The sequence below is a fragment of the Zonotrichia leucophrys genome, chromosome 15, assembly GCF_028769735.1.
Source record: "Zonotrichia leucophrys gambelii isolate GWCS_2022_RI chromosome 15, RI_Zleu_2.0, whole genome shotgun sequence".
NCBI classification, from domain to species: domain Eukaryota; kingdom Metazoa; phylum Chordata; class Aves; order Passeriformes; family Passerellidae; genus Zonotrichia; species Zonotrichia leucophrys.
This window is the reverse complement of record NC_088185.1, coordinates 4,266,001-4,290,545: the sequence shown is the minus strand read 5'-3', so window position 1 is coordinate 4,290,545 and position 24,545 is coordinate 4,266,001. Positions and strand designations below refer to the sequence as shown.

At 43.9% G+C, this 24,545-nt stretch overlaps 1 protein-coding gene across 3 annotated transcripts; it reads left to right on the top strand.

Annotated features, from left to right (window-relative positions):
* The first annotated feature begins 229 nt into the window (after positions 1–229).
* GIT2 (GIT ArfGAP 2) lies at positions 230–24,538 on the top strand. Of its 3 annotated transcripts, none has more exons than XM_064726679.1 (20): positions 230–344; positions 4,528–4,661; positions 5,149–5,261; positions 5,943–6,048; positions 6,363–6,449; positions 6,589–6,719; positions 7,175–7,269; positions 7,810–7,855; positions 8,620–8,668; positions 9,113–9,185; positions 9,521–9,618; positions 9,895–10,006; positions 10,455–10,597; positions 11,321–11,470; positions 12,875–13,123; positions 14,402–14,491; positions 16,780–16,862; positions 16,939–17,121; positions 20,808–20,871; positions 22,350–24,538. In XM_064726679.1, exons 1-20 carry the CDS (start codon positions 293–295, stop codon positions 22,560–22,562), a joined length of 2,271 nt encoding a protein of 756 aa, XP_064582749.1. In that variant the 5' UTR covers positions 230–292; the 3' UTR covers positions 22,563–24,538. The 3 variants fall into 3 exon arrangements, with proteins under 3 accessions (XP_064582749.1, XP_064582748.1, XP_064582750.1); XM_064726678.1 differs by having other exon boundaries at positions 8,617–8,668; XM_064726680.1 differs by lacking the exon at positions 14,402–14,491 and having other exon boundaries at positions 8,617–8,668.
* Positions 24,539–24,545: the final 7 nt, after the last annotated feature.

The window sequence follows — 24,545 nt, the reverse complement described above, 5'->3', positions numbered from 1 at the left end:
GGCTTGCGGCACAGTGGCATCCTCCACTTGGCTTACGGAGCCCAGTCTCTCCCGCCACCCCGCCGACAGGGCGCAGCGGGCGGGCGGCCGCACCCCTAAGCGGGAGCGCTCAGTGCTGTCCTGTTGAACGGGAGCTCAGTTGAAATCAGGCCGGTGCCAGGAGTAAAGATGGCGGCAGAGGCGACATGCGGAGCGGCACAGGGCGGCTCGGCGCGCATGCGCGGGGGCCGGCCCGGCGCTGGCGGGGCCCGTTACCGGCCCCGCTGCCGCCGCCGCTGCCGCCGGTCCCGCGATGGCGAAGCGCCTGAGGAGCAGCGAGGTGTGCGCCGACTGCAGCGCTCAGGGTAGGCACGGCACCGCCACCGGCACCGCCAGGGCTCGTCCCGCCGACCCCTCTCGGGCCGGGGGCCGCGGGGGCGCCGCTGGCCCGGGGGTGTCACCGGCCCGGAGCGGCCGCCGCTGCACCTGAGAGGGAGCGGGAGGGTTCGGGTGGGAAGGGACCCAAAGTCCGTGGGCAGGACAGGTTCCAGCAGCGCGGCATGGGACACTCGCAGGGCTGGAATAGAACTCCGGCTCCGAGCGTCCGGGTCCCGGCGCCCCTCCCGAGCCCGGGGCACGCAGAGCTCCGGGATATCCTGGAGATCTCCGGTGTGGAGGAAACGCGGAGATCTCCAGCTTGGGAAGGAGGAAAGCTGACAGAAATGCACCGGCTGAAAGGTGGGAGGAGGGCGTGGGTCGGGAATGTGTCACTGGAGGGACAGGGCTGCTTTGGGGGAGCGAGGAAGGCTCGGAGCTCTTCATCCATTCCCTCGTCATTTTCCCAGGTGAGCTGGGACTTGTCCCACGGCCCGGGTTGGGTGTAGGTGTCCCAGACTTCCAAGGAAAGTTGTGCTGAGGTGTCTGAGACGCTCAGTGTCTGCTCTGGGCTGACACACATCCCACTCAGATCAGTTTGGGAGTGTATGGAAACAGATCTTGTCTTTAGAAAGGCTGTTATATCTCCTGACCATCTGTAGTTCTGCTGCTCTTGTATCTGAAACTATCCTGGTTTATTGTATCAGCTCTGTATCTTTTCTCTCTCTGTAATTTTTGCTGGTTTTGTTCTGGGCAGGTTCTTCCAATACAAATAATTAATTATGCACATACTCTAATGAATTAAAACGCTAATGTAATAATACATTATTATTACATCTGTAATGTAGGTGTCTATGTGATGTAGATAACACTTGAATTGGCAGAAGATAGGATGTGGGAGAAGGGAGAACAACTTTTGTTAAATCTGAGTTATGTTTAAAAAAATGGTAAAAATTCCAAATTAACTTCCAGGAAGTTACTTTCTTCTTTTTATAGGAGGAATTCTTCCCTAGGAGGGTAGTGAGGCCCTGGCACAGATTGCCCAGAGAATTGCCCCATCCCTGGAAGTGTCCAAGGGCAGATTGGATGGAGCTTGGAATAATGGATGGTGTCCCTGCCCATGGTAGGGATTGGAACTGGGTGAGCTTCAAGCTCCCTCCAACCCAAACCAGTCTGGGATTCTGGGATTTTACTTGAACCCCTGTAGAAATTCGGTTTTGCACTCAATGGAGCTGGCAGGCAATTTTCCCTATCACACAAGGCAGCCTATCTATGCTTGCACACCTCAGGGGTGTTGTGGCTCAGAGATAAACCTGTGTGAATTGTGTTCCTTAAGCTCCTGGGGGTATCAGAATCACTGTCTGGTAATCCTGTAACCCTGCCTTTTATTGTGACATTAGAGCACTGCCAGCTCTTTACTTATTTACTAGAAACCTATGGCTTATCCACATATATATATATAAATCTTAACTTTACTTATTTACTAGGAATCTGCTGGCTTATCCACATATAGAAAGAAATCTTAATTCAATCTTTTTGTAAATAAAACCAATCAACCCTTTCCTTTAGCTAAACCAGAGAATTTTTCCCTGGGTGCAGGGGGGCTGTGTCAGGAGACCTGGGGGCTGCAGCCTTTGCACCAGGGTGGGTGTGCCCAGCACCTGCATTAATTATTGCTTCCCCTGGGTGCTCCTCAATGCCCCCTTTGTCTCTGCAGAGTGTGGAGGGTTTTCTGTGACTGGGGGTGATCTTAGAGCAGCTCTTGTGCTGCACTTCCTATCCCGAGGCAGGAGCTCGGTTCTCAGAGCCAGTGCCGGGTTTGTCTCCATCTCACACTTCCTGTTTTGAACCACCCTGCAGGTTCCTGAAAGAAACCAGCCCAGCCCTGCAGCTTCTCCCCCAATTGTCCTTTGTGTCAAAAGCAGCGTGGGCAGCAGGGCCAGGCTGGGACCAGCCCTGAGCTGGACACTGAGGGTTGCTTTGAGTTGCTTTGTCCAGCTCTGGGCCCCTCGCTCCATTCAGACATGGAGGGGCTGGAGCATGTCCAGGAAAGGGAATGGAGCTGGGAAGGGGCTGGAGCAGCTGAGGGAGCTGGAAAGGAGCTCAGCCTGTGGAAAAGGAGGCTCAGGTGGAACCTTGTGACTCTGCACAACAGGAGGAGATACCCTGGGGGTGTCAGGCTCTGCTCCCAGGGAACAGGGACAGGAGGAGAGGAAACTGCATCAAACTGTGCCAGGGGAGGGTCAGGTTGGACACCAGGAGGAATTTCCTCATGGAAAGGGTGCTCAGGGCTTGCTCAGAGAAGTTTGGATTCCCCATCCCTGGAGGTGTCCAAGGAATTCCTGGATGTGGCACTCGGTGCTCTGGGCTGGTGACAAGGTTGGGCTCAGTCTTGGAGGTCTTTTCCAACCTCAGTGATTGTGAGATTCTGTGTATTTTGGTACTGGCTTAAACATATTCTCATCAAATCCATAATTAAGTCTGTCTTAAAAATGACTCAAATTCCAGGACAGACACTTCATTGCATTAAATTTAAACCTGAAATATCCAGGGGCATTGGGTGTGGAGGTGGAAATAAAGAAACCCCCCAGTGCTGACTGTTGATAATGCAGAGCAATGCTCACAAACAGCCTGGGAATGGGCAGGGGAAAGAATCCTTAAAGATCCCATCCGTGTGTGATGGGTTTGTCTCTAACAGGAAGGGATCAGGCTCATTAATCTGGAAGGCTGCCTCAGTTTGGGTCATTAGCTTGCCATGAATGCATCTCTCTGCATTGCTGTTCTTTTTCTTCTTGGAAATCAAAATTGTTAAATAATGGAATGATTTTATATTTTTTTGTAATTTGTTGTTTAACAATTTGATTATTTTTTTGTCTCACCTGCTTTAATTTGGCTCTGGGCTGGTTCTGGTGGGTCAGGAGATGCTTCTGACCCTCATGGCTCAGACAGCTTTGCCTGTAGCACACCCAGATCACCAACTCTGCTCAGAAACCTGAGCAATCACATCTCATCTGCAGGGATTCAGATGATAAATTTGTGTGGGTCAGAGGAGACTTTTCCATATGATGCACCAGTGCTCAGATGTGTTCTGACAGGACTCAGAAGTTCTCTCATCAGATACCAGGCAGCCTTGTATTTGCTTATTTGGCCTCAGACTCATCTCTGCGTTTGAAATTAAGATTTTTCCAAAATAAAAGAGATCTTGATTTCCTTTTTTGTTCTCCTGGGAGGTGCTGGGTCTGAAGCTCTGTCTGGCTGCTCAGTTGCCTCTTCCTGCAGGGTTCTGGCACGTTGAGTTTCACGTGTCACTGACAGAAATTGGAATTTCTTCTGGAGACTGAGCTCTGAGCAGCTGAGGGACCTGTTTGGTGTCCTGTGGGCATTTATTGTTTTAACCTAATCCACCATTCCTACTTGATTTTATGCCTTTTGATGTTTGTAGCTCATATATATTATTTACTACTTGACTTCCCATCAGTTTTCTTTTTGGGCTGCTTATAAGATGGTTCAGTTCAGATCTGCTGTGAGATGAAGTTATTTTCCTTGAGAATTTTGGATTTTATTGAGCCTTTGACTTGGCACAGATGTATCCTTTTTTATTATGACATTCTTGTGTGATTTTATTATTTAAAGTGAAAATTTAAAAGATGTTGTTCTAATATAGAACTGAAAACTGAGTAGTAGGGGGAAAGGCTGAGTGCTGTGGCAACTTGGTGTTTTTAAAATTTCGTGGTTTTGAAAAATATTTTTTAAAAGTTTTTTAAAAATCCCAAAAAAAGGAGTTTTTTTCAAAGAGCAAGTAGGCACTGTCATTAGGAATACTTCTGTGGGAGTCCACAAATAAGAAGTAAAGCACTTCAAGGTGCTGATAAATTCAATGTTTTGTTATGTTTAGAAAGGAAAGTATTTTCACAAGAAGAACTGCAAGCAGTGGGGCTTCTCCCCAAATTTCCACTGCAGATCTTCTCACTGTCCTTGGGATTCCCACATCCCCCACGAGTGCCAGGACTGGTGTTTCCCATTTTCCCAGCATCCAGAGCCCAGCAAGGCTGTGACATTCCCAGGCTCACACAGTGACCAGGCAGGGAAGGTTAAAATGCTGATTTTAGACTCTGCTTTTGCAATCCAAGGTCGTGTTGCTTCCTGTGTTCTAATGGATGGCTCCTTTTGCAGATCCTTGCTGGGCATCCATAAACAGGGGGATCCTGATCTGTGATGAGTGCTGCAGTGTGCACAGGAGCCTGGGCCGGCACATCTCCCAAGTGAGGCATCTCAAACACACCCCGTGGCCTCCAACACTGCTGCAGGTACACAGGAAAACTGTTTTCCTTCATTAAAACCAGATTTTTTTAATGCAATTTAAATCACTAAACCTTTTTTTGAGAGAGCTAGTCCTTTTAAGCTTTTTTCCTAAGTTATTCTCATTTTGTTTCTCTTGTTTTGTTGTGGTGGACCACTAAAGTCAGAATTATCTTTGCATTTTGAATTTGATACCTTTGCTTTGGAAGGTCACTTCAACTTTTCTTTCACTGTGCATCTGTGAAAGAAATTCCACAGTACATCTGCTTCAACCTGAATTTTCTTTTCACTGGAGGTGCTGTTGGAAAAAGCTGAGAATTTTAAGGGGGTTCTCACTAAAATCCACATCATAACATCCTAAACACGTGCCCAGTTACGATATCCCAGCAGGTTACAGATGCTGGCACACAGAGTGGGAATCTGTTGTTTGAAAATAATTCCAAATAGTTGATTAATGCAACCAGCAGCAAAATATCTGTGTGTTCTGCCTTTCAGATGGTGGAAACTCTGTACAACAATGGTGCTAACTCCATCTGGGAGCACTCCCTGCTGGACCCTGCCTCCGTGATGAGCGGGCGGCGCAAGGCCAGCCCCCAGGACAAAGTGCAGTAAGTGGGAAATGCAGAATTGTTATCTTACAGAAATGGGATTATTTTATCCAGCAGTGACAGAACAACACCTAGGAACCTCTGTGTGTTTGGCCATTAGTTTTTTCTTTTATTTCCAAATATTTTCTTTTTAATTTTAGAAACTTAATTTTAGAAATAGGAATACGGTGCTTGAATTCTCTGGATTATGGATTCCTGTTGAATAGTGAGGAGCTCTGCTTGCACTTTAGTCAAAGGACTTTTCATTGTCATATGCTTCAGTTAACTGAATGCTGCTAACAAAATGGAGTTTGGTTGAGGAATTGAATAAAAGTTCAGATATTTTTGTTCCTGACTGATGGTGCTTCATTTTAAAATGTAAATAGCTGTGTAGAGTAAGGATAGATCTTAAGTTGGCATGATTTTAAAGTCTGTATTTCTTTTAAGAAACAGACACCACATGCTACAGCCTGCAGATATTTGATGATTGTAACAGACTTTTTCTTTATATAGTCAGACAATCTGCACTGGGTTGTTTTTTAATGAAAATATTTTTCCATGCCTAACTTTGCCATCAGCAACGCAAATCTCTGATTCAATCTTCACTTGTAAATTTTAATTTTTCTGGAGCTTCTGTATTACTTATGAAAACACTGATATTTCTTTCCTTTCCCTTCTTGTTGCCTGGATTTCTCTGTGCAGTCCCAACAAAGCAGAGTTCATCAGAGCTAAATATCAAATGTTAGCGTTTGTGCATCGCCTGCCGTGCCGGGAGGACGACAGCGTCACTGCCAAGGATCTCAGCAAGGTCAGTGCCTCCTGGGACAGCACAGGCACATCTCACTGACTTCCCCTGCTGCCTTCTGGCTTAACTGTTTCTGCTTTTCTGCACATAAAGCTCAACTTCAACTTTAAGCTCCTTTTTTGTGGGTATCACTGGAGGTGATGATTGAGAGGCATTAATAGAGGTGAATTTGGAGAAAAACTTTTACACAAATGAGCTGTAGTAAGAGCTCATTTTGTTTCTTCTCCTGCATACTCTTGTTTCTCAAAGCATGGCTGAAAAACAACTGCTGAATCACAGTTGTTGTTTTGTTAAATATAATTTTGCTTCTTTTTCAGCAACTCCATTCCAGTGTGAGGACAGGGAATCTGGAGACCTGTTTGCGACTGCTCTCCTTAGGAGCTCAAGCCAACTTCTTCCATCCTGTAGGAACACTTTTTTCATTATTTTGATGATATACAGTCAATTCCAATTAATATTATTTACACTGATTTCAGCTGATTCATGTTATATTTCAATCTTCTACTTAGATTTAAGTAGATATTTTTCCTTAATCTCTTGCAGGAGAAAGGAAACACCCCACTGCACGTTGCTGCTAAGGCAGGACAGACTTTGCAAGCAGAACTGTTGGCAGTTTATGGTGCTGATCCTGGCACACAAGATTCCAATGGGAAAACTCCAGTTGATTATGCAAGGTAGGAACCTCTGATGCCCATAAATCACCCAATGAACCTGCTAAGATATGTTTCTGTCCTGAAATAATTTGTCTGCTAAATGCTAATAATACTTTTTCCAGAAAGAATGAATGAATAAAAATGAGGAATAAGTATTTTCATCAGATGACAGCCTGTGTTCTGTGTGCCTGGGACATCAGCTATGATGCCAATGACACAGGCTGTGCCAATCTAGCAGCTCACAGAAAATTAGAGAAGAGTTTGTGCAAGTTCAGGCTCCAGGAGTGAGGGTTAGCAGGGGAATTGTTGTTGGAATGTCCCAGATTGCAGAGATGGGTTGGGGCACAGGGGTGGAACTGAGCTGTAAATCTGTGATGGGTTGATGCACCAAACAATGCAGTGCTGGCTTGTACTAAATGTGTTTGTGTGCCCATTTCTGGGTGTCACTGACTGCCCCCTGTCCCTGTGTGTGACAGACAAGGGGGGCACCACGAGCTGGCAGAGAGGCTGGTGGAGATCCAGTACGAGCTCACAGACAGGTTGGCTTTCTACCTCTGTGGCAGGAAACCAGGTGAGCACCACACTGCACCCTCAGACCTGGCACTGCCACTTACAGGACATTCAGGCTGTGCTGTGTCATATTTGTGCACTGCACTTTTTGTAACCCTTTCAAATATTCAAACAAAATACACGTAACCAAAAAAAGTATGAGATGCATCGTTAGGGATGATGCATTTAAAATTGGGATAAAACTGCGGGGTTTTAAATAGACAGAAATTAAAACCAAATTTCCTTCCTGCTTTTCCACAAATACATGTTCTTTATATACTGTAGAAACTCTTCCAAGTAGTTTCTTCTAATTGAATTTCAACAGCAGGGGAGTGTTCTGTTTAGTGGGTGCTTTTTGAGCACAAGCACACTCACAGATTTTTAACCATAAAGGTACCTGTGTTAGAACTTAATTTTCTTTTTAATGGACTTCCAATACAACTAATAAACCTTAATTGATTGATTACATGCAAGATAAATTATTTAGTGTTGCCTGATGCTTATTATTGAAAACTGTTGGCCAGTACCAACCTAGTAAAGCACAATTTGTTTTCAACTCTAGAGCACAAAAATGGGCAGCACTTTGTTATACCTCAGATGGCAGACAGGTAAGTTGCTGATTCCATCACATGTCTGAAAACATCTAATAATTAAGTTTTCTTTCCTTTCTGAAACACTTTTAAGCTTGTTGCTATTCTAACTTTTTTATGTGTGCCTTTATTAGTCTTGAAAGCTTTTTTTCATAGAAAGAATATTGGGATATCAAAAAAAAATCAGGAAATTATAGAAGCTGATTGTATTTATTAAAATGCAGGGAGAAGGTGAGACATTTCTGGGAAGGGAAACACATGGGGAATTCCTAAGAAACAGATTGTGGAAATAATTTAAGGACCAATTGAGTCTTTTCTTGATTTTTTAAATGCTTTTAACTTTTGGTTGTGATCAATGAAATCAGATTTGTGTAAGAAGTATCAAGTACTAATTTTAAGTTCCTGTTCCTCTTTTCTTGCTGTGCAATTGGAAATAAGACGGCTGTAAGTAAACCACTGTCCAACCTCCTGCTTGCAAAACTTGTGTGAAAAACTTCAGTAACTTAAAAATTGTGTGGGTAAAAACCTGTGGGTATTCATATTCCAAAGAATGTTTTGTATTATTTCATTTTAAATTTAAAAATAAAGCTTAATAATAAGCGAATTGTGATGTTATAGTAGCAATATTAATGACATCAGTGTGTTAAAAACAATGCTAAAAATACTGAAATATTAGGGGAGTTAAGGTAAAAGTGACACAGAGTTACCAAAATATAGAATTTTAATGTGTAGAAGCCGTGAAATGCTGTAGATGTAATGATCACTTCTTGTTTTCATAGCAGTCTGGATGTATCAGAACTGGCAAAAGCAGCCAAGAAGAAGCTTCAGTCTGTAAGTAAAACTCCTTTTCTAGATATGGCAAACTCTCATCTCTCAGGCTCCCTAGCACAAGTATCTCTTGACCCATCTGCTGTAGGAGCAGCTTGAAATGCAAAAATATTTTGTGATCCTTCACTGTTCATTGGAGTTCTTTTGTTACCTCATTCCCACAGTGCATCTGCCTCACTCCAAACACAAAATTTTTTTTTGTGATCAGATGGGAGAGGTAAAAAAATTCCATTGACCAGGAAAGGAGGAGTGCAGAACAGGATGGTTGTTTCTGTACCTAGAAATGGGGTGGTCATGCAGGCTGAGAAAGGAGCTTTTCTATGGATTACAGAGGCAGGAGAAAAGAGCAGAATTGTGCTCTTACATTTTCTCTGTAATTTTCTGTTGTCAGAGATCTTACTGGGTTTCATTTCTTTTCAAACTGTGTTTATTCTCCTCTCCCCTTAGCTAAGCAATCACTTATTTGAAGAACTTGCCATGGATGTGTATGATGAAGTTGACAGAAGGGAGACAGATGCAGGTGAGTGAGACTTTCTGGAATGAAATAAAACAAGTCTGGATTGTCACTTTACATACAAAATTCCAGTCCAAGCACATGTTCTGTTCAAGTGCTTCTGTATTCAGCAATTACTGCTGAGGGGAGTTTCTTTGTCTTGCATTGCCTGAAGGGGATGTTAATTGAAAAAAATCTTGTGTTTTTCACAGAGCAGAGAACCCTCTGGGGAAAAGCTTTCCTCTGAATTGATTGTGTTTGTGTTTGAAATTGCAGTCTTTTATTTGACAAAGAAATACTGTCAAGCAGTACAGGAAGGTTATTCCCTCTTCTCTTTTTTTTTTCTTTTTCCTCTGGAGCAGTTTGGCTTGCTACTCAGAACCACAGCACACTTGTGACAGAAACCACTGTGGTCCCTTTTCTTCCTGTAAATCCTGAATATTCCTCAACCAGGAATCAGGTATGAAATCTTAATACTATAAAAAATAATATAACCACGCAGATAATTAAGTGGGCCTAAGTAATATTGCTTTATTGCATTTTATTGTTGTAGAAGTATTGCATCTACTTGGAAAGAGGTTAAAATAATTTCACATTTCCCCTTTAAATCACACTTTTTGCAGTAAATGTAGTTGAACAGTCAACTCCAAGTGTGTATTTTAGTTTTTCCTGGGGACTCTGCTGTTCTTCTGATACAGGATGTACTTTTCTTTCCTCTGCTTTATTCTGCATTTAGGGAAGGCAGAAATTGGCTCGATTTAATGCCCACGAGTTTGCTACACTGGTTATAGACATTTTAAGTGATGCCAAACGAAGACAGCAGGGGAATTCTCTCACTGGTTCCAAAGGTGAGTGAGCTTTTCTTGCCAGCTCCTTTGCCAGCACTTCAATCACTCCCAGAGCCCCTCAGCAGAGCTGAATTATGAGAGAGATCTATAAATTGTTTTCATATATCTTTTTCCCTCTGGAGACAAAATACCAAAAAAGTATTTTCTAACTTTTAATACTTCCCTATATTTTTCATTTGCATGATGACATCCATTTGTCCAATGTAGTCTGTTGAGGGTTTTTTTTTTAATTATATTAATTTTATTACGCTGCTAAAGAATTCTCACCACTTATTGTAACTTGCCTAAACACTTAGAAGAAATAAAAAGACAAAACCATGATACTTTGAAGTTTGGGACAGTAATCATTCATTCCTCCTTGGTGGATCTAAATTGAATTTTTTCCGAATTATGAACTTCTGTTTCTTCTCCAGACTTACTAGTATGTGTTTCATGTGTTGATCTGCAGAAAATGTGGAGCTGATCCTGAAATCAATCAGCAATCAGCACAGCAGTGAAAGTCAGGACAATGACCAGCCTGATTATGACAGTGTTGCTTCAGATGAAGATACAGATCTGGAAACAAATGCAGCTAAATCAAACAGGCAGAAGGTAGGATTGAAATAGTGGTACACCCTCAAGTGTTATTCATAAAGGTCATTTGCATAAATTATCAGAAAATTAATATTTTAATTAATTTTGTAATTATGCCTCAATCTATGAACTTTCTTAAATGTTGTTGCTCAAGGATTTTTTATTGTATAAAAAAGCCTCTCTAGAAAAGTAATGTGTATGGCTGGAGACAAGGTACAGATTTAATTGCATAAATGAAATAATTTGATCTGCCAGAAAGTTCTAAATCAGTGATTCCATGGTATTTCACAAACATTTACTGCTTCTTACTGGAGAAATACTCACAGCAGAGCAATGGTGTCCAAGTGAGTCAAACCATTCCTGAAATAATGCAGAATGGCACCAAAGGGCAGTAAAACCTGGTGGCTCTACTTTAATCTTCTTTGGGAATGCACTCTGGGTATTTAGCAGTCTGTCTTTCATAACTTGGCAGTTCTTTATTGCATATTTTTTAAAAACCCTTATAAAACACTATTTTATCACTGAAATTCTGATGCAAATATTTTTAGAGGAGCTAAGCTGATTGGCATCAGGTTGCTTTTCTAGAGGACTTCAGATGATTCTGGTTAATGGCTCTTATTAATTTCAACTTCATTTGAACTGTGATGCCTTTAAAGTAAGTACATGAAAAGCTGTTGAAATCTCATTTTCTTGTTTTCTTCTTCTTAATGGTGTAAGTATTTTTCTCTTCCTTTTTCCTAGAGCTTGGATTCAGACTTGTCAGATGGACCAGTGACAGCCCAAGAATATATGCAGGTTAAAAATGCCTTGGTGGCTTCTGAGGTGAAGATTCAGCAGTTAATGAAAGTGAACATCAACCTGAGTGATGAGCTGAGGATTATGCAGAAAAAGGTAACAGAGGAACCCCTCCCTCCAGCTCTTGGGGTATCAGAAATTGTCAGAATAAAACTGCTGGAAATGAGAATGAAATAATCCAGTATTAGGATAGTGAGAAAACTCATTTTGAAGTGGAGCTGCTTTGGGATCAGGCATGAGACTATAAATATTTATGTGCAACACATGCTTTAAATCTTGGTTTTTTGTGGTGCTGGTGGTGACCCAGCCCTGCAAATCATGAGGATGATTTGACTTATGTCAAAACTTTAGCATCAGTTTTCCAAGTTGCAAGTCTTGGGTGTCTTTGCTGTCTTGCTTCAATATAAGCAGCTTTAAACAATGAGGAATCAATGCCAGCATGCCTTGTGTGTGTGAACTTATCTCTATTTTTGTGGGGTAAAGGACAATTTATATCTGAGTTCACTATCCTGGCTGGCTGGCTAGAAAGGGCTGGCTGCTTACCCTCAGATTAATTGGGATATCTCTGTCTGTTAAGTGCCAATTCTATTCTTTTGGAATGGTGAACACTGGGAGATCTCAGGGTGTTTCAACACCTTCTACTGGTTTCAGCATTTCTCTTGCATCAATTGAAGTAATTTTTCACTTACACTGGGTTTCTTTAGACAGATATATAATCATTTAGGGCAAAAAAAAACCTTTGGGGCCTATGAATTTATGAGGCTTTAGGATATTTTTATGGTGTAGCAGAAGGAGGATCCTTGCTGTCCTGCAGTTTTTCTTCATCTTTTCGATGTGTTAATATAGCAAACTTACTCCAAGTCCACAAAATAATCAGAATTGGTATTTTCACTATCAAATAAATACATGATAATAAAAAGCTTTAAAATGCTTTCTTGTTGGCTTCTTAGATAGCAATAGCTGATGCCTGATTTTCATAAGCTGAACTCTCTCCTTGCTTTGCAGAGCAAGCTCGAGTTCCTTTGTGCTGCCTCTGGTGTCTGTGCTGCAATTCTGGCATTGTCAGATTTCTCTGGCCTTATGTTAAAGTCTTCTAAGTCCTTATATTGGCTGCTGCAATGGATCCCTTTGCTTGGAAAACTGTTGTGTTGGCAGTCCTTCCCCCACAGGCTCATTCCATCCCAGGATTCCTGTGCCAGTAGAGCAGGCTGGAGGGAATGGGATTTGTGTTTTTGAACTAAAGCAGCCAATTTTAACATCTAACTTTAGTTTACATCCCAGCAGCTGCTGGAAATCAGCACCTAAATATTTCCAGATCTGGAACAAAGATGTTTCTATGCTTATACCAAGCAAGCCAAGTAGATTTTGAAAAAGAAAGGAACCCCCAGGCAGCAGTACCTGGATTTTGTGGTACAGCTGACAAGCGAGTGTCGCGTGGTCACTTTGCTTTTGGCACTTGCTCTTAGGAAACCAAATCCCACTGCTGCACATTTCTTTCAGCTCCAAACTCTCCAGAGTGAAAATACCAACCTCAGAAGACAGGCCACAACCAATATCTATCAGGTGCAAAGTGGTGCTGAGTACCCAGACCCCAGCAGCAATTCCTCCCTAAAGCGGCGCCCGTCGGCCCGGGGCAGCAGGCCCATGTCCATGTACGAGACTGGCTCGGGGCAGAAGCCCTACCTGCCCATGGGGGAGGTCACCTACCCAGAGGAAAACATCACCAGGCTGCAGCCCTTCCCTCCACACGTGAGTAAAAGTGCTGCTGCTTCTGCACTGCCTCTCATGTTCAGCTTTGCTGTCTCTTCCGACGCCGCTCGTTCACTCAGCTTCTGCTTCAGAGGGGAAAAAAAAAACCAGGGGGGATAAAACTGTGAGAATTGTTCATGTTTGCTGTATTAACATGTCTGCAGGAGCCTGATGGTTTGAAAAGCAGTGTGTACATATATACATATATATATATAAAATATCGATATGTGATTGTCTGAAAACCAGGAAGGGAGGGGGAAATAGTATTCCAGGAAGGTAGGTAAAGTTCATGTAGTTCTGGAGATAAACATGCAGGTATCAATTTGTGGAACTTCATAACCACCTTACAAAAATAAAATAAAATGGAAAAATTTTCCCCAGACTACCAGTTTCTTATTCTGAATTTGGAACTGGAGGCTGGAGATGGTTTAGATCTGCCAGTCAAGCAGATTCTTCTGGTTTAGTGTTTTCCTGTGTGATGTGGAGAGGAAGTTCTCTGTTGGCCAGAGGGACTTTGCACTGAAGCGTTCACACTTTATAGAAGTGACCCAACACATACTAGTGCATTTAATTAATTAGCACAGTTAATTTTTCTTAGATTGCCCTGTGGGCTGGAATACAGAACAGTATCATTTAGACACACATTGAAAATGTGTAGATTTTTGACAATATCATTCCCTCTTAGTAGCAATGTCTTTTATTTCCTTCCAGTCAAATTATTAAGACCTTTAAAATGTATTTTGAAGTTACTTTTGGCATGAGGGAGAGCAAATATTCTATGCACATTCCACAGAAGACAGTTGAATGCACCAAGGGAACCAATCCCCACCATCAATTAAATTAATTTAAGCTATGAAATATGGATCATTTTAAATTATATTGTCATGTTGATATGATGGCAGCAAGAAATGTCAGAATTCATTTGTGTGTGCAAAATGTGACAGTGCTTTGTATAGGTCCTATGGTCATTTGGGTGGAAATTTGGATAGCAGTGGCAGTTCTGAGGCATTGATTTGTTTTGTGGAGTTAGTTAATTTGGCATGTGGTGATCTTTTTTTTTATTTTGTTCTCCATGGAATTTGGCACCTCTGGAATCTCAGTATTAGAATGAGCATGAATTCAATTGTATTTTGAAACAATTAAGTCCCCTCAGCCTAAGCCAGATTCTCAACATCATTCTTGCTTTGTGTCATCTCCATGCTTTTAAGAATGTTCCTTTGATTTCAGTTAAGAGTTTGTTTGTGTTTTGGTTTTGGTTTTTGTCTTTCCCGTTTTTAGATCGGGAGGAGTGCGTTTGTGACCTCCTCTTCATCTCTACCTTCCTTCCCCTCCACGCTCTCCTGGTCGAGGGATGAGAGCACACGAAGGGTTAAGTACCTTCCCCATCGGTCTTCTCCCTGGAGGAGGTGCCAATCTCCCCAGAAGCACATCCTCTCTCTTCCCCCTCTCACTGCCTGGCCCTGCAGCCTGCATGGAGCAGAATTTCCTCCCTTCCATTCCTGCTGCCCCCAGCTCCGGGCTCTGCCTCTCTCTAACTTCACATCTCCAGCCTTTAACACCACGCCCAGTTCTCCAGGTCACTCCTTCAGCTGCACACCAGCCCCAAGACAAGCTGGCTGCTGTTTGGACACTGATTTTCCAGGCTCTCACTGATGTTTCTAAGGCAATGTACAACTCTCCTGCTGACTAAAAGCACTGCATGAGGCCCAGCTTCAAAGCTGCTTTCCTTGAGGGCTGGTGGCTTGCACCAATCCAGGTGGTCCTGATTGATTGTTTGCCTTACAGATAATAAATTTGGGGGTTTAAATGTTTACTCTGGTCTCTCTCTGCCAGGACACAGATCTTGCTTTTTAATTCCTTCTGTTCCCATTTTATTTTGACTGTACCACGTTTGGACATATTCGTTCAGAAAATATTAGATTTGCAAGTAAGGATAGAAGAAAAAACTTTCAAGGGAAAATCCTGCTTGGCCAAATGGAAATCTGGGTTTAGCTGCAGTGCTGTCTGGTATTGAAAACTTGCAGAGTTTGGTTGATTGTTTTTATTCTACACTGATTCTATATTACTGATTCCATAGCAGCTTCTTCTTGTAATTCATCACTGTTGTTTGTATTTCTGACCAGATGGTCGAGCTTTGCCACTGTTAGGATTGTTGTCTCTGTGCACCTGGGAGAGGGGAAAGGTCAGACTCTACATAAAATAGTTCCTCATCTCTAAAATACATTTCACTTTTACAACTGATCTTTACCAGCTGTCCTGAAAGAAGAGTGTTCAAAAATTCTGGTTTTCCTTTCTGTGCAGAGTAATTTTAAAATTGAAAAGGGGTTCTTAACTCCAGGTGCTTCACTTAAGAATTGATGGGTTTAACATCAGATGAGTGCTTAACAAATGAATCTCAGCCAGTGAAAACTGGTTCCTGGTCACATTTTTGGTCTGTCCTTGAGGCAGAAATATTATTTGTTCAGCAGATTGGAGGTGTCCCTTACAGTTTAACCCTGGAGACTCCCTCATGGTGACTTCAGGGTTTCTATAAGAGCCCCAGGGCTGGTTGCTGGGGCTGCTCTGGGATCAGAGTGACACCAGTGTGGTGTATTTGACACCAGACACACCATGCTGGGCACCTGGGTGAAGCTTTGCAGTTTTAGAAGACTTGAGGAAGCAGATGTGTGGTGATCCTGGGGGCTGGCTGAGGATTTGCCCTCCAAGCTCATTTTGGTATCCCTTTCTTCATTCAGCCTTTTTTTCTGGATCAGCCTCCCACTTTGCAATGAGCCTACAGAGCTCAATGCAGCCTCTGCTTCCCTGCATTCCTCCTGCTCTCATTTCAGCTTCCACTTTGGAATTGCCCCCTCTCTTGCTTTTGACACTCTTCTTCTGTGGCCCTCTACTCTCATGGTTGGCCCTGTTGCATCCAGAACTCTCACTTCTTTGGTCTTCCACCTCTGCACCAGCATTAAGCATTCAAGGGGCCTCAGTTCCTCACACTTTAGCCTCCCACCCTGTTTTGGGCTTCACTTTTGCAATGGTCTTTAACCCCTCTGGCCCCCAGTTGTGATGAGCTCCAGGTCTCCTCAGTCCCATCCATGCCCTCAGACCCAAACCTGCAGTTTGGGCTCCCCCATCTCTGTCTTCTGTCTTTATTTTGGATTTCCCATTGCCACAGTCTTCAGCCCTTGTTTTGGGCTCCCATTTTGCAGTGGCTTTCCCACTCTGCATTCAGCCTCCCCACCATGATCTCTGGCCTCTGCTCTGCTCTCTTGGTCTGGCCTCTTTCTCTCTGGGGTTCTCTCCCTCTCCAGAGGTTCTTATCCACTCTTCAAGCTCCTGTTTCATGGTGCTGCTTCTCCATTTGGCCTCAGCTCCTGGTGGCCTCTCAGAGTGTGTCCCTGTGGGGCAGTTTCAGTGGCAGGGAAGGATGCTGTGCTCTGTCTGTCTGTCTGTCCTGCCGTGCTGGGTGTCCAGGGGCTGTGCTGGCAGTGCCCAGGGCTTTGGGTACCAGCTGAGCAGCAGCCTGGCATGGGGAAAGGGGCACAGCAGCTCCAGGGCAATGCAGGAGCTGTTGTGCAAGGAGCAAATCCCTGTGCACAGCACATGGCTCTGGCCCAGCCCAGAGCTGCTCTGTCCTGCACAGGCTGAACTAAATCTGTTCCTTGCAGGCCTCCAAGCTGGAGAAGCAGAGCAGCGTGTCTGAGAGCGACTATGACAACCCCACCACCCCTGTGGAGCTGGAGGAGCCAGGGTAGGTGCTGTGACACTGCTGGGGGTGACAGGGCACTGCTGTGTCCCCATGCCAAGCCCTGCTCTGCTCCCTGCAGGTCGGGCAGGAAGGGCAGGCAGCGCAGCGTGGTGTGGCAGGGGGAGGGCTCCATCCCTGAGGACACAGACCCAGCCCCCAGCTCCAGTCTGCCCAGTACAGAAGATGTGATCAGGAAAACAGAACAGATCACCAAGAACATCCAGGAGCTGCTGCGAGCGGCGCAGGAGAACAAACATGACAGGTAAGGAGGGAGGGCTGGAAAAGCTCTGCAGAAAACAAAGGATGAGAAAACAAAGGGAATTCTTCAAGTGTTTTCACCTCTAGCACAGGTGAATGTGAAATACAGCCCTGCTATTTCACACCTGTAAAATGTGTAGGTGTGTGGTGTTCTCTGGTGTCCTCAGTGCCACAGGGCAGGTTGGGGATGAGTGACCAGCCCCTTGTGAGTGGGTCCTGGCTGCAGTGCTGCCTGCCCTGCCCTTAACTTGAGTCCTGCAAAACCAGGGTTGTAACAGACACAAATCAAATGTGTTGTAGAAAACTCACTGCAAATTTTTCTTGGGTCTTCACCCCTCTATGTCCATAGGTAGTTACACCCTGCAGAGTAACAGCAAGCCTTGCTTCAGGAGCAAATTGTGAAAAAGAGAGAATTAGGCTTTCCTATTGAGGTATTAGTACAGATTTTGTAGCAGCACAAGTATTTTGAACTATTGGTTTAGACAGAACCAGCTGAGTAAGCAGAACACAGCCTGAGCCCATCAGGCTGCAGCAGCTTCAGCTCCCTCTGGGAAATTCTGGCCCACCTGAACAATTTCCAGAATAGCTGTGGCTGACTAAAAATGATCTACCCTTGGTGATCATCAGGTGCTGCTCCCCACACAGCTCTTTTAGAAGGCTGTAAATTAAAGGTGTGAGCACATGTTGGGGCTGGAACACTCTGGGCTCCACAGACCTGGCCCTGCAGGCTGGGTCTGGCTGTGCTGTGGCCCCAGCTCGGTGCCCTCTGTGCCTGGGAGGAGCAGCAGAGGTTTGTGTTGAGCCCTCACTTCCTGCCTCGCTCAGAGGAGTGAACAACAATGGGGCCACTTTTGTTCTGTGTTTTTTCCTTCGTGTACTTTGCTATTTTTAGCAGGGCTGGCGTGGCCTCTCCTTCTCACCCGAGTGACGACTTCTGCCGTGTTTGTGCTGAGCTCTTTGCCCTTGGTGTAACCTTTTCAGTGCAGCCTCTTGGTGCTTGTTTCACACAGAGAAGCTTTAAATGAGTGTAGTTTTTATGAATATCACACTATACAGTTGTGATTTCTTTTGAAAATCATTGAAGGAAACAATGCAGCATACCTGGCTTTTGTTATTGAATTGATCAGGTTTTTTAAAAGCCTGTTATGCTGCATTTTTTGTTTTCTGTACCACACGTGGAGTGAGGTGTTTGCCTATGCTTAGATGAGTGTTGTCTTGCAAAACACTGAACTAGGAAGCTGCTGTTGTTTGTTTCCCTCTTCCCTGGTTTCCTTAACACAGGAGAATGCTTCCTTACCAAAATGAGACACTTGAGGATGTAATAACACATCCTCCGAGTTCATGCTGGGAACGTAGAGAAAAATCACATGGAGAGTAAAAAAAAAACACAATGCAAGAGTATCATCTATTAATGCAACCCCTTCTTCCTTTTGTTTCCCACTCTCTCCCACCCCTCTCCCTGTGCTCCCTGGGCTCAGCAGGCCCTTGGAGCGTGGGGGCCCAGCTCAGACCCAGCTCAGACCCAGCCTCGGCCCTGAGCGAGCGCCCCTGCAGCCTCAGAGCAGCCAGCAGCCCGGCCCTGCCTCCTGGTACTCTGGCCTCTGTCCCTGCCTCCCAGGCACAGTGTCCTTTCTCCTTCTCTCTGCTGCCTCTGTCCCTCCCTCTCCTGGCTGCACGGGGGTCGTGGAAGGCGATGCATGAAATGCTGCAGGGATGGGGAGCTGTAGGCAGCCCCTGCAGGCCAGGGCTGTGGCACAGCCCCTTCAGCTCCCAGGAGGGATCAGAACCACAGCCTGGAGCTGCAGCTGGCTCTGGTGGATTCTCCTGATTCTGGTTTTTATTGCCTGTCAGGATAAATTAAATTACAACTTGGTTTGTGGAATCACAGAATAGTTGGGGTTAGAAGGGACCTTAGAGCCCACCTTGTTCCACCTCCTTCCACTCTCCCAGGTTGCTCCAAGCCCCATCCAGCCTGGCCTTGGACACTTCCAGGGATGGGACAGCCACACCTTCTCTGTGCCAGGACATCCTCACCGTCACAGGGAAGAATTTCTTCCTTTAGGAAGAAATCTTTGAGGTTTGAAGGTCCCTTCCAACCCAAACCATTCCGTGATTTTATGAACAAAACACGTGGTTGCTGCTTCTTAGCACCATTGCAAAAGTAGCAGGAGTTTCACATTTCCAAGGTGGAACATTCACACCTGACAGATGAGGCCCCTCGAGTGTTTGTACAGCTGGGGGTCAAATGAGATCATTTGTATCCCAAATCCATTTTTAAAAAGTCTGTTTATATGGTATCTTCCAACCCGACCAAAACATTGTTAGTGCCTAAAATAAAAGTGACATTTGCATGAGAGGCTCTTTAAAACAGAACTGCCCAAGTTCAAACCCCAGCCAACAAATGTCAGGATTGCAGGAAGAGATTAACACAATTTACTGCTAATGAGGGATTCCTTTTCCAAGCTGTCACTACTTGAATATCTTCCTGGTGTCTCACTGGAGTGTGTGTAAACCCAACACAGTGCCAGAGCCTCTCACAGTGAGTGTTTAGACATTAAACCAAAGCCATTCCTCCAGGCTACACTGGAAATTTAGCAGCTGACCTAGAGAACACACAGTGAAACACCTGAGTGTCTCATTCAGGTTATTCTCAGGGCTTTCTCTGCCTTGTTAGTGAAGGGTTTAATCAGTAAATTGACTTTTTAATGAGGTAGGGTGCTGGTCACTGTGACTGCAGGGAGCAGATTAATCATTAACTCCACAGCAGAAGGGGAATTGTGGTGAACTTGGAAGACCTCTCTCCACTTTTAGTTTATTTGGGAGAACTCATGTGACTTGAGACACATGGAAATACTCCTTTTGAAGCAATTTTCCTGCATTGCCAAAATGACCCCAGTGTGTTGCTTTTCTCTCAGTGCATTTGCAAGTGAATGATTTTTTTGCACCTTTGGTGTTGCAAGAAGATCAAACAAAAAATGACTGGGGGGGTGAATTTGGGGGCTCTTTTTGCTTGAAAGGGCACTGGCCTACCATAACCCACACATGCTGAATAGTTTTCTTGAATGCTTTGTGAGTTTTGAGATTCTTTTGCTTAAGATTGGATCATGTGAACTAACTTATCCTAAAATTGAGTTTTTGAAGCATAAAAGTGAGTCTTTTGAAATGAGACTTGTGAGAGAGCACACTAACACTTCACTATTCACAGCAGTTGATGGGAAATAGTTCTGTTTTGAACAGACCAGTTTTCATTTGGTATATAAATCAGAAGCGAAATCTGTGAGGATTCATGGAATCTGTTTTATTTTATTAAATAACTCATCAGAATTAGTGAATATTTAGAATTCACAGTCTGTGAATGCAGTTGGTAGTTTGGGGATGCATGTGTGTGAGAAACTTGTCTGTTTTACTGGGTGTTAATTAATCCAAGAAGGCATCTTGGTGTTCTGGAGTTGCACACAAATGGAGACTTTCCTAACAAAGTTTTATATAATTATAAAGTATGGAAAATTATTCCTTCAAACCAACTCCGAAAAACAACGAAAATCTAAGAAATAATTTTGCACTGTTGGTTAAGCTCTTGCTTTTTCTGCAGTCACATGGTTGTTTTTAGAATAACAATCACTGAGCAGTGAAGAGGAGGGAAGGGGGTCTCTACACAATGAATAAATAACCCAGGATATCTTTCTGCAGCTATATACCGTGCTCCGAGAGAATACATGTGGCAGTGACAGAGATGGCAGCCCTGTTCCCAAAAGTAAGTACCTGCCACCATCAGTTTTGGCCTCAATCTTTATGTGTAATTCCCCTTCAGAATGAAAATCAAAAATTTTCTCCCTTCAAAATGAAAACAGTGGGGAGAAATGATGGGGTTATGATGCACCTTTGTATTTATTAGCATGGCAACTGGTAAAGGCTAAAGTGTGAGTCCAGGCATTTAATTGTACTCTTGAATGTAAAACTCTTTAAGAATTGTACAAAACTGGATCTGGCATGAAGAGTTGTGTGGTTATATGGGGATTTCACCAGATTCATCACCCCCTTTTCCATCTGAGTGCCATCACCTGGATTTCTTTCCTGCAGCCACGTTTAGATCTGCTATCCACCCATCAAAGTGATCTGTTTGGAGAGGTGGGTAAAGACTTTACAAGAACTTGGTCATGGGGATTTAGGGACTGAAATCCCCATGACCAAATTCTTGTAAAGTCTTTACCTGTGACCGTGGTTACAAGGGTTTGCAGGTGAAAAGAGAGGCAAGAATGTTGATTTCATGATCAGAAGGCTTGATTTATTATTCCATGACATATATCTATATAAAATTATAACTATACTAAAAAGAAAAGGAAGGAAGAGTTCTCAGAAGGCTGGAATGGAATGGAATGGAATAGAATGGAATGGAATAGAATGGAATGGAATAGAATGGAATGGAATAGAATGGAATGGAATAGAATGGAATGGAATAGAATGGAATGGAATAGAATGGAATGGAATAGAATGGAATGGAATAGAATGGAATGGAATAGAATGGAATAGAATGGAATGGAATAGAATGGAATAGAATAGAATAGAATGGAGTAGAATAGAATGGAGTAGAATAGAATGGAATAGAATAGAATGGAGTAGAATAGAATGGAATAGAATAGAATAGAATAGAATAGAATGGAATAGAATAGAATGGAATGGAATAGAATAGAATAGAATGACAAAGAATCTGTGTCTTGGCAGAGAGCAAGAGCCAGCTCTGCCGTGAGTGGTCAGTAAATCCAAATATCTACAGGAGACCAATCACACATCCACCTGTTCCATTCCACAGCAGCAGAAAACCATTGTTTACATTTGTTGTTGAAACTTCTCAGCTCCAGCAGGAAAAATCCTAAGAAAGGATTTTAATGAAAAGCTGTCTGTGACATTTACCCACCTCTCCAAAACTGCAAGGAAAGAGCCACGGCTGCTCCCATCATCCTGGACATGCTGTGACAAGGCGTGGGCTGGGACAGTAAACAGCCACCAGAAATGTTCATGAGTAACTTCCTAAGGCAGGGCACGGAGCAATAACCCTGCCTGCTGCCTGGCAGCCCTTGGGCATCTCCCGAGAGGGGAGAGACAGAGAAATTCCGCCCGCTGCCACGAGGGGAATCAGGGCTCGGCCGCATCAAAGCACCCTTGTGAGCACTGCTGGCTAATTAAAAGCTTGTGTCGTTGTGCCTGTTGCAGCGTCTGTTTTTCCCTTGGCAGAAGCCCAAGTCGGAGCTGGTGAGGACTTCGCTGCGGCTGCTGACGTCCAGCGCCTACAGGCTGCAGTCGGAGTGCAGGAAGGCGCTGCCCGCCGAGCCCAGCCCCGCGCCCGACATGCAGCTGGTGACACAGCAGGTCATCCAGTGCGCCTACGACATCGCCAAGGCGGCCAAGCAGCTGGTCACCATCACAACCAAAGAGAACAACAACTGAGCCACCCGGCGCTTTTTACTCTGGGGCTTTTTTTTAAGGTTGGATTTCAACATCTAGGTGTGGAACTATGCGCATTTTTACGAGGAAAAAAAAAAAAAACTTCAAGGGGCAAGAAACTTTTTTTTTTTTAAACTCAGTATTATTTTTGCATGTTTTCTAACAATTTTATGATTAATTTAACCCACTGCCTTATTTTGTGCCTGTGTTGCCAGTGTAGTTATGGATAATAGCATGTTGCAAGTAGCTGTCGAGCCACTCTCATGTCCCAGCGCTGTAGATGTTTCCTTGGGGCCACGTTCTGCTTTCAGATCCTGCTCTGACACCACTGCAGCATCTCCATCCCTCTGGAGCCTCCCCATGCTGGGATCCTGCTGGCTGAGGCTCCCCAGGCTCCAGGAACTGCTCCCAGCAGGAAGAAGGTTTGTCCTGGTAACGGGGTGCAAGCCCAACGTTCTCTGTTCCCATATCAACTGTTGTGCAATATGTTTTGTTTTTCTTTTTTTTTAGTCTGCTAAACCAGTAGTAGTTGTGGGCATCCAAGCTTGTTACGTGTAACTCTACAAGGTCTTTGTCACTTTATGTTTTGGAAGGAATTTGAAACTTAATAGTTATTTCTTTTAGTTGTCACTATGCCATTAATATATATGTTTGATGTTATTTTAGGGCATTAGTGGTTAAAATATTATCCTTTGTTTCTGAGTTAGTAATTCATTGTTAAGTTTCCTGCAGAATTTTCCTGTCATCTTTGAGGTCTTGTTTGCAGCAGCATTTCTCAGTAACTCCAGATGCAATTTCACTAAAGATTTCTGTGCTTATTAACAAAAAAAAGGAAGTTAGAAGAGTGCCAGTGCAAGAGCAGCTGTGTCTGCCACAGCACATAACCTCTGTACCTCAACATATCCAAATGTGAAAACATTTCTTCTGTCTTTAAGTATTTTATGCAAATATTTCAAAATTTGACAACTTGCTAAGTATCCCCTGCCAGGCTGCCTGGCCCCAGTGGCCATGTGTGCTCCAGGTTTCTCAGTTCACAGAAGTGTGTCAGTCCATAATTTAAAAATAGAGAATATTTTTGGGAGTCTGAATTTGAGGTGGTGCAGGAAATCACTGATTTTTGCCTCTGTCCCAGTTGGAATTGTGTTGTCCCTGCCCAGGAGCCAGCCATGGTGTGTTTGTGTGGATATATCCAAGCACAAGTGCACAGCACTGCTGGATTCCTGGTGCTGTCTGGCTCCCAGAGTCTGAGGGAGGGAAGGAATGGAGAGAGGAGATGACAGCCCAGTAAATTAATGTTCTTCATTGTGGTGTTTTATTTCCTTTCTGCCCTTCTGAACCCCAGAAGCAGCTCTAGCCTGACAGCAGAGGCAGGGCTGGGATTAAAACTGCAAATGACCTTTGTGAAACCGACTTCAAAATCATGAAACTGGCAATTAATTAAACACATTGAGAATCTTCTAGGAACTTTTCCTTAAATAATGTCTGAAAGGCAGCAGATGGTATTTTCCAGTCTCCCAGGACACCACTGTGTGCTGTTCTTTAACATATCTTACCTGCTTTCCAAAGCAGGGCAACACTGAGCTATGGTGTAATTTATCCCTTATTTAAACCTGCCTTTGATCCAAAACCAAGGGACACTTTAGTAACTGCCAGCCCCTGCTCCAGCTACACTGAAACCAGAGTGGTCCACACCCCACAGGAACCCCCAGCAGCAAGTTCATGAACCCTCCACTCACAGCACTGCAGTCACAGAGTTTGTAGCACCTCAAGTAACAAAGGTGTGTTTTTCTTTTAGGCCTAGATCTCTTGTTCCCCTGTAAACAAACGTGCTCTTCCTTTACAAAATGCTGCAGAGGAAAGGAAAAGCTTTTTTTGCCTTTTTCCAAACCTTGTATTTATCAGTGTCATTCTGTCTGTACAATATTTTGACTTTTAATCTTTTGTTTACAGTATTACTATAAAATGCTAAAACCCTTTCAGTGTGTG

What these genes read in the sequence shown, in the direction of transcription:
- GIT2 (XM_064726678.1), top strand. Translation starts at nt 293, where the DNA reads ATGGCGAAGCGCCTGAGGAGCAGCGAGGTGTGCGCCGACTGCAGCGCT. An exon ending in ACTCCAGTTGATTATGCAAG is followed by an intron (nt 6,720 to 7,174) that starts GTAGGAACCTCT and finishes TGTGTGTGACAG; the next exon opens with ACAAGGGGGGCACCACGAGC. An exon ending in ATACCTCAGATGGCAGACAG is followed by an intron (nt 7,856 to 8,616) that starts GTAAGTTGCTGA and finishes TTGTTTTCATAG; the next exon opens with CAGTCTGGATGTATCAGAAC.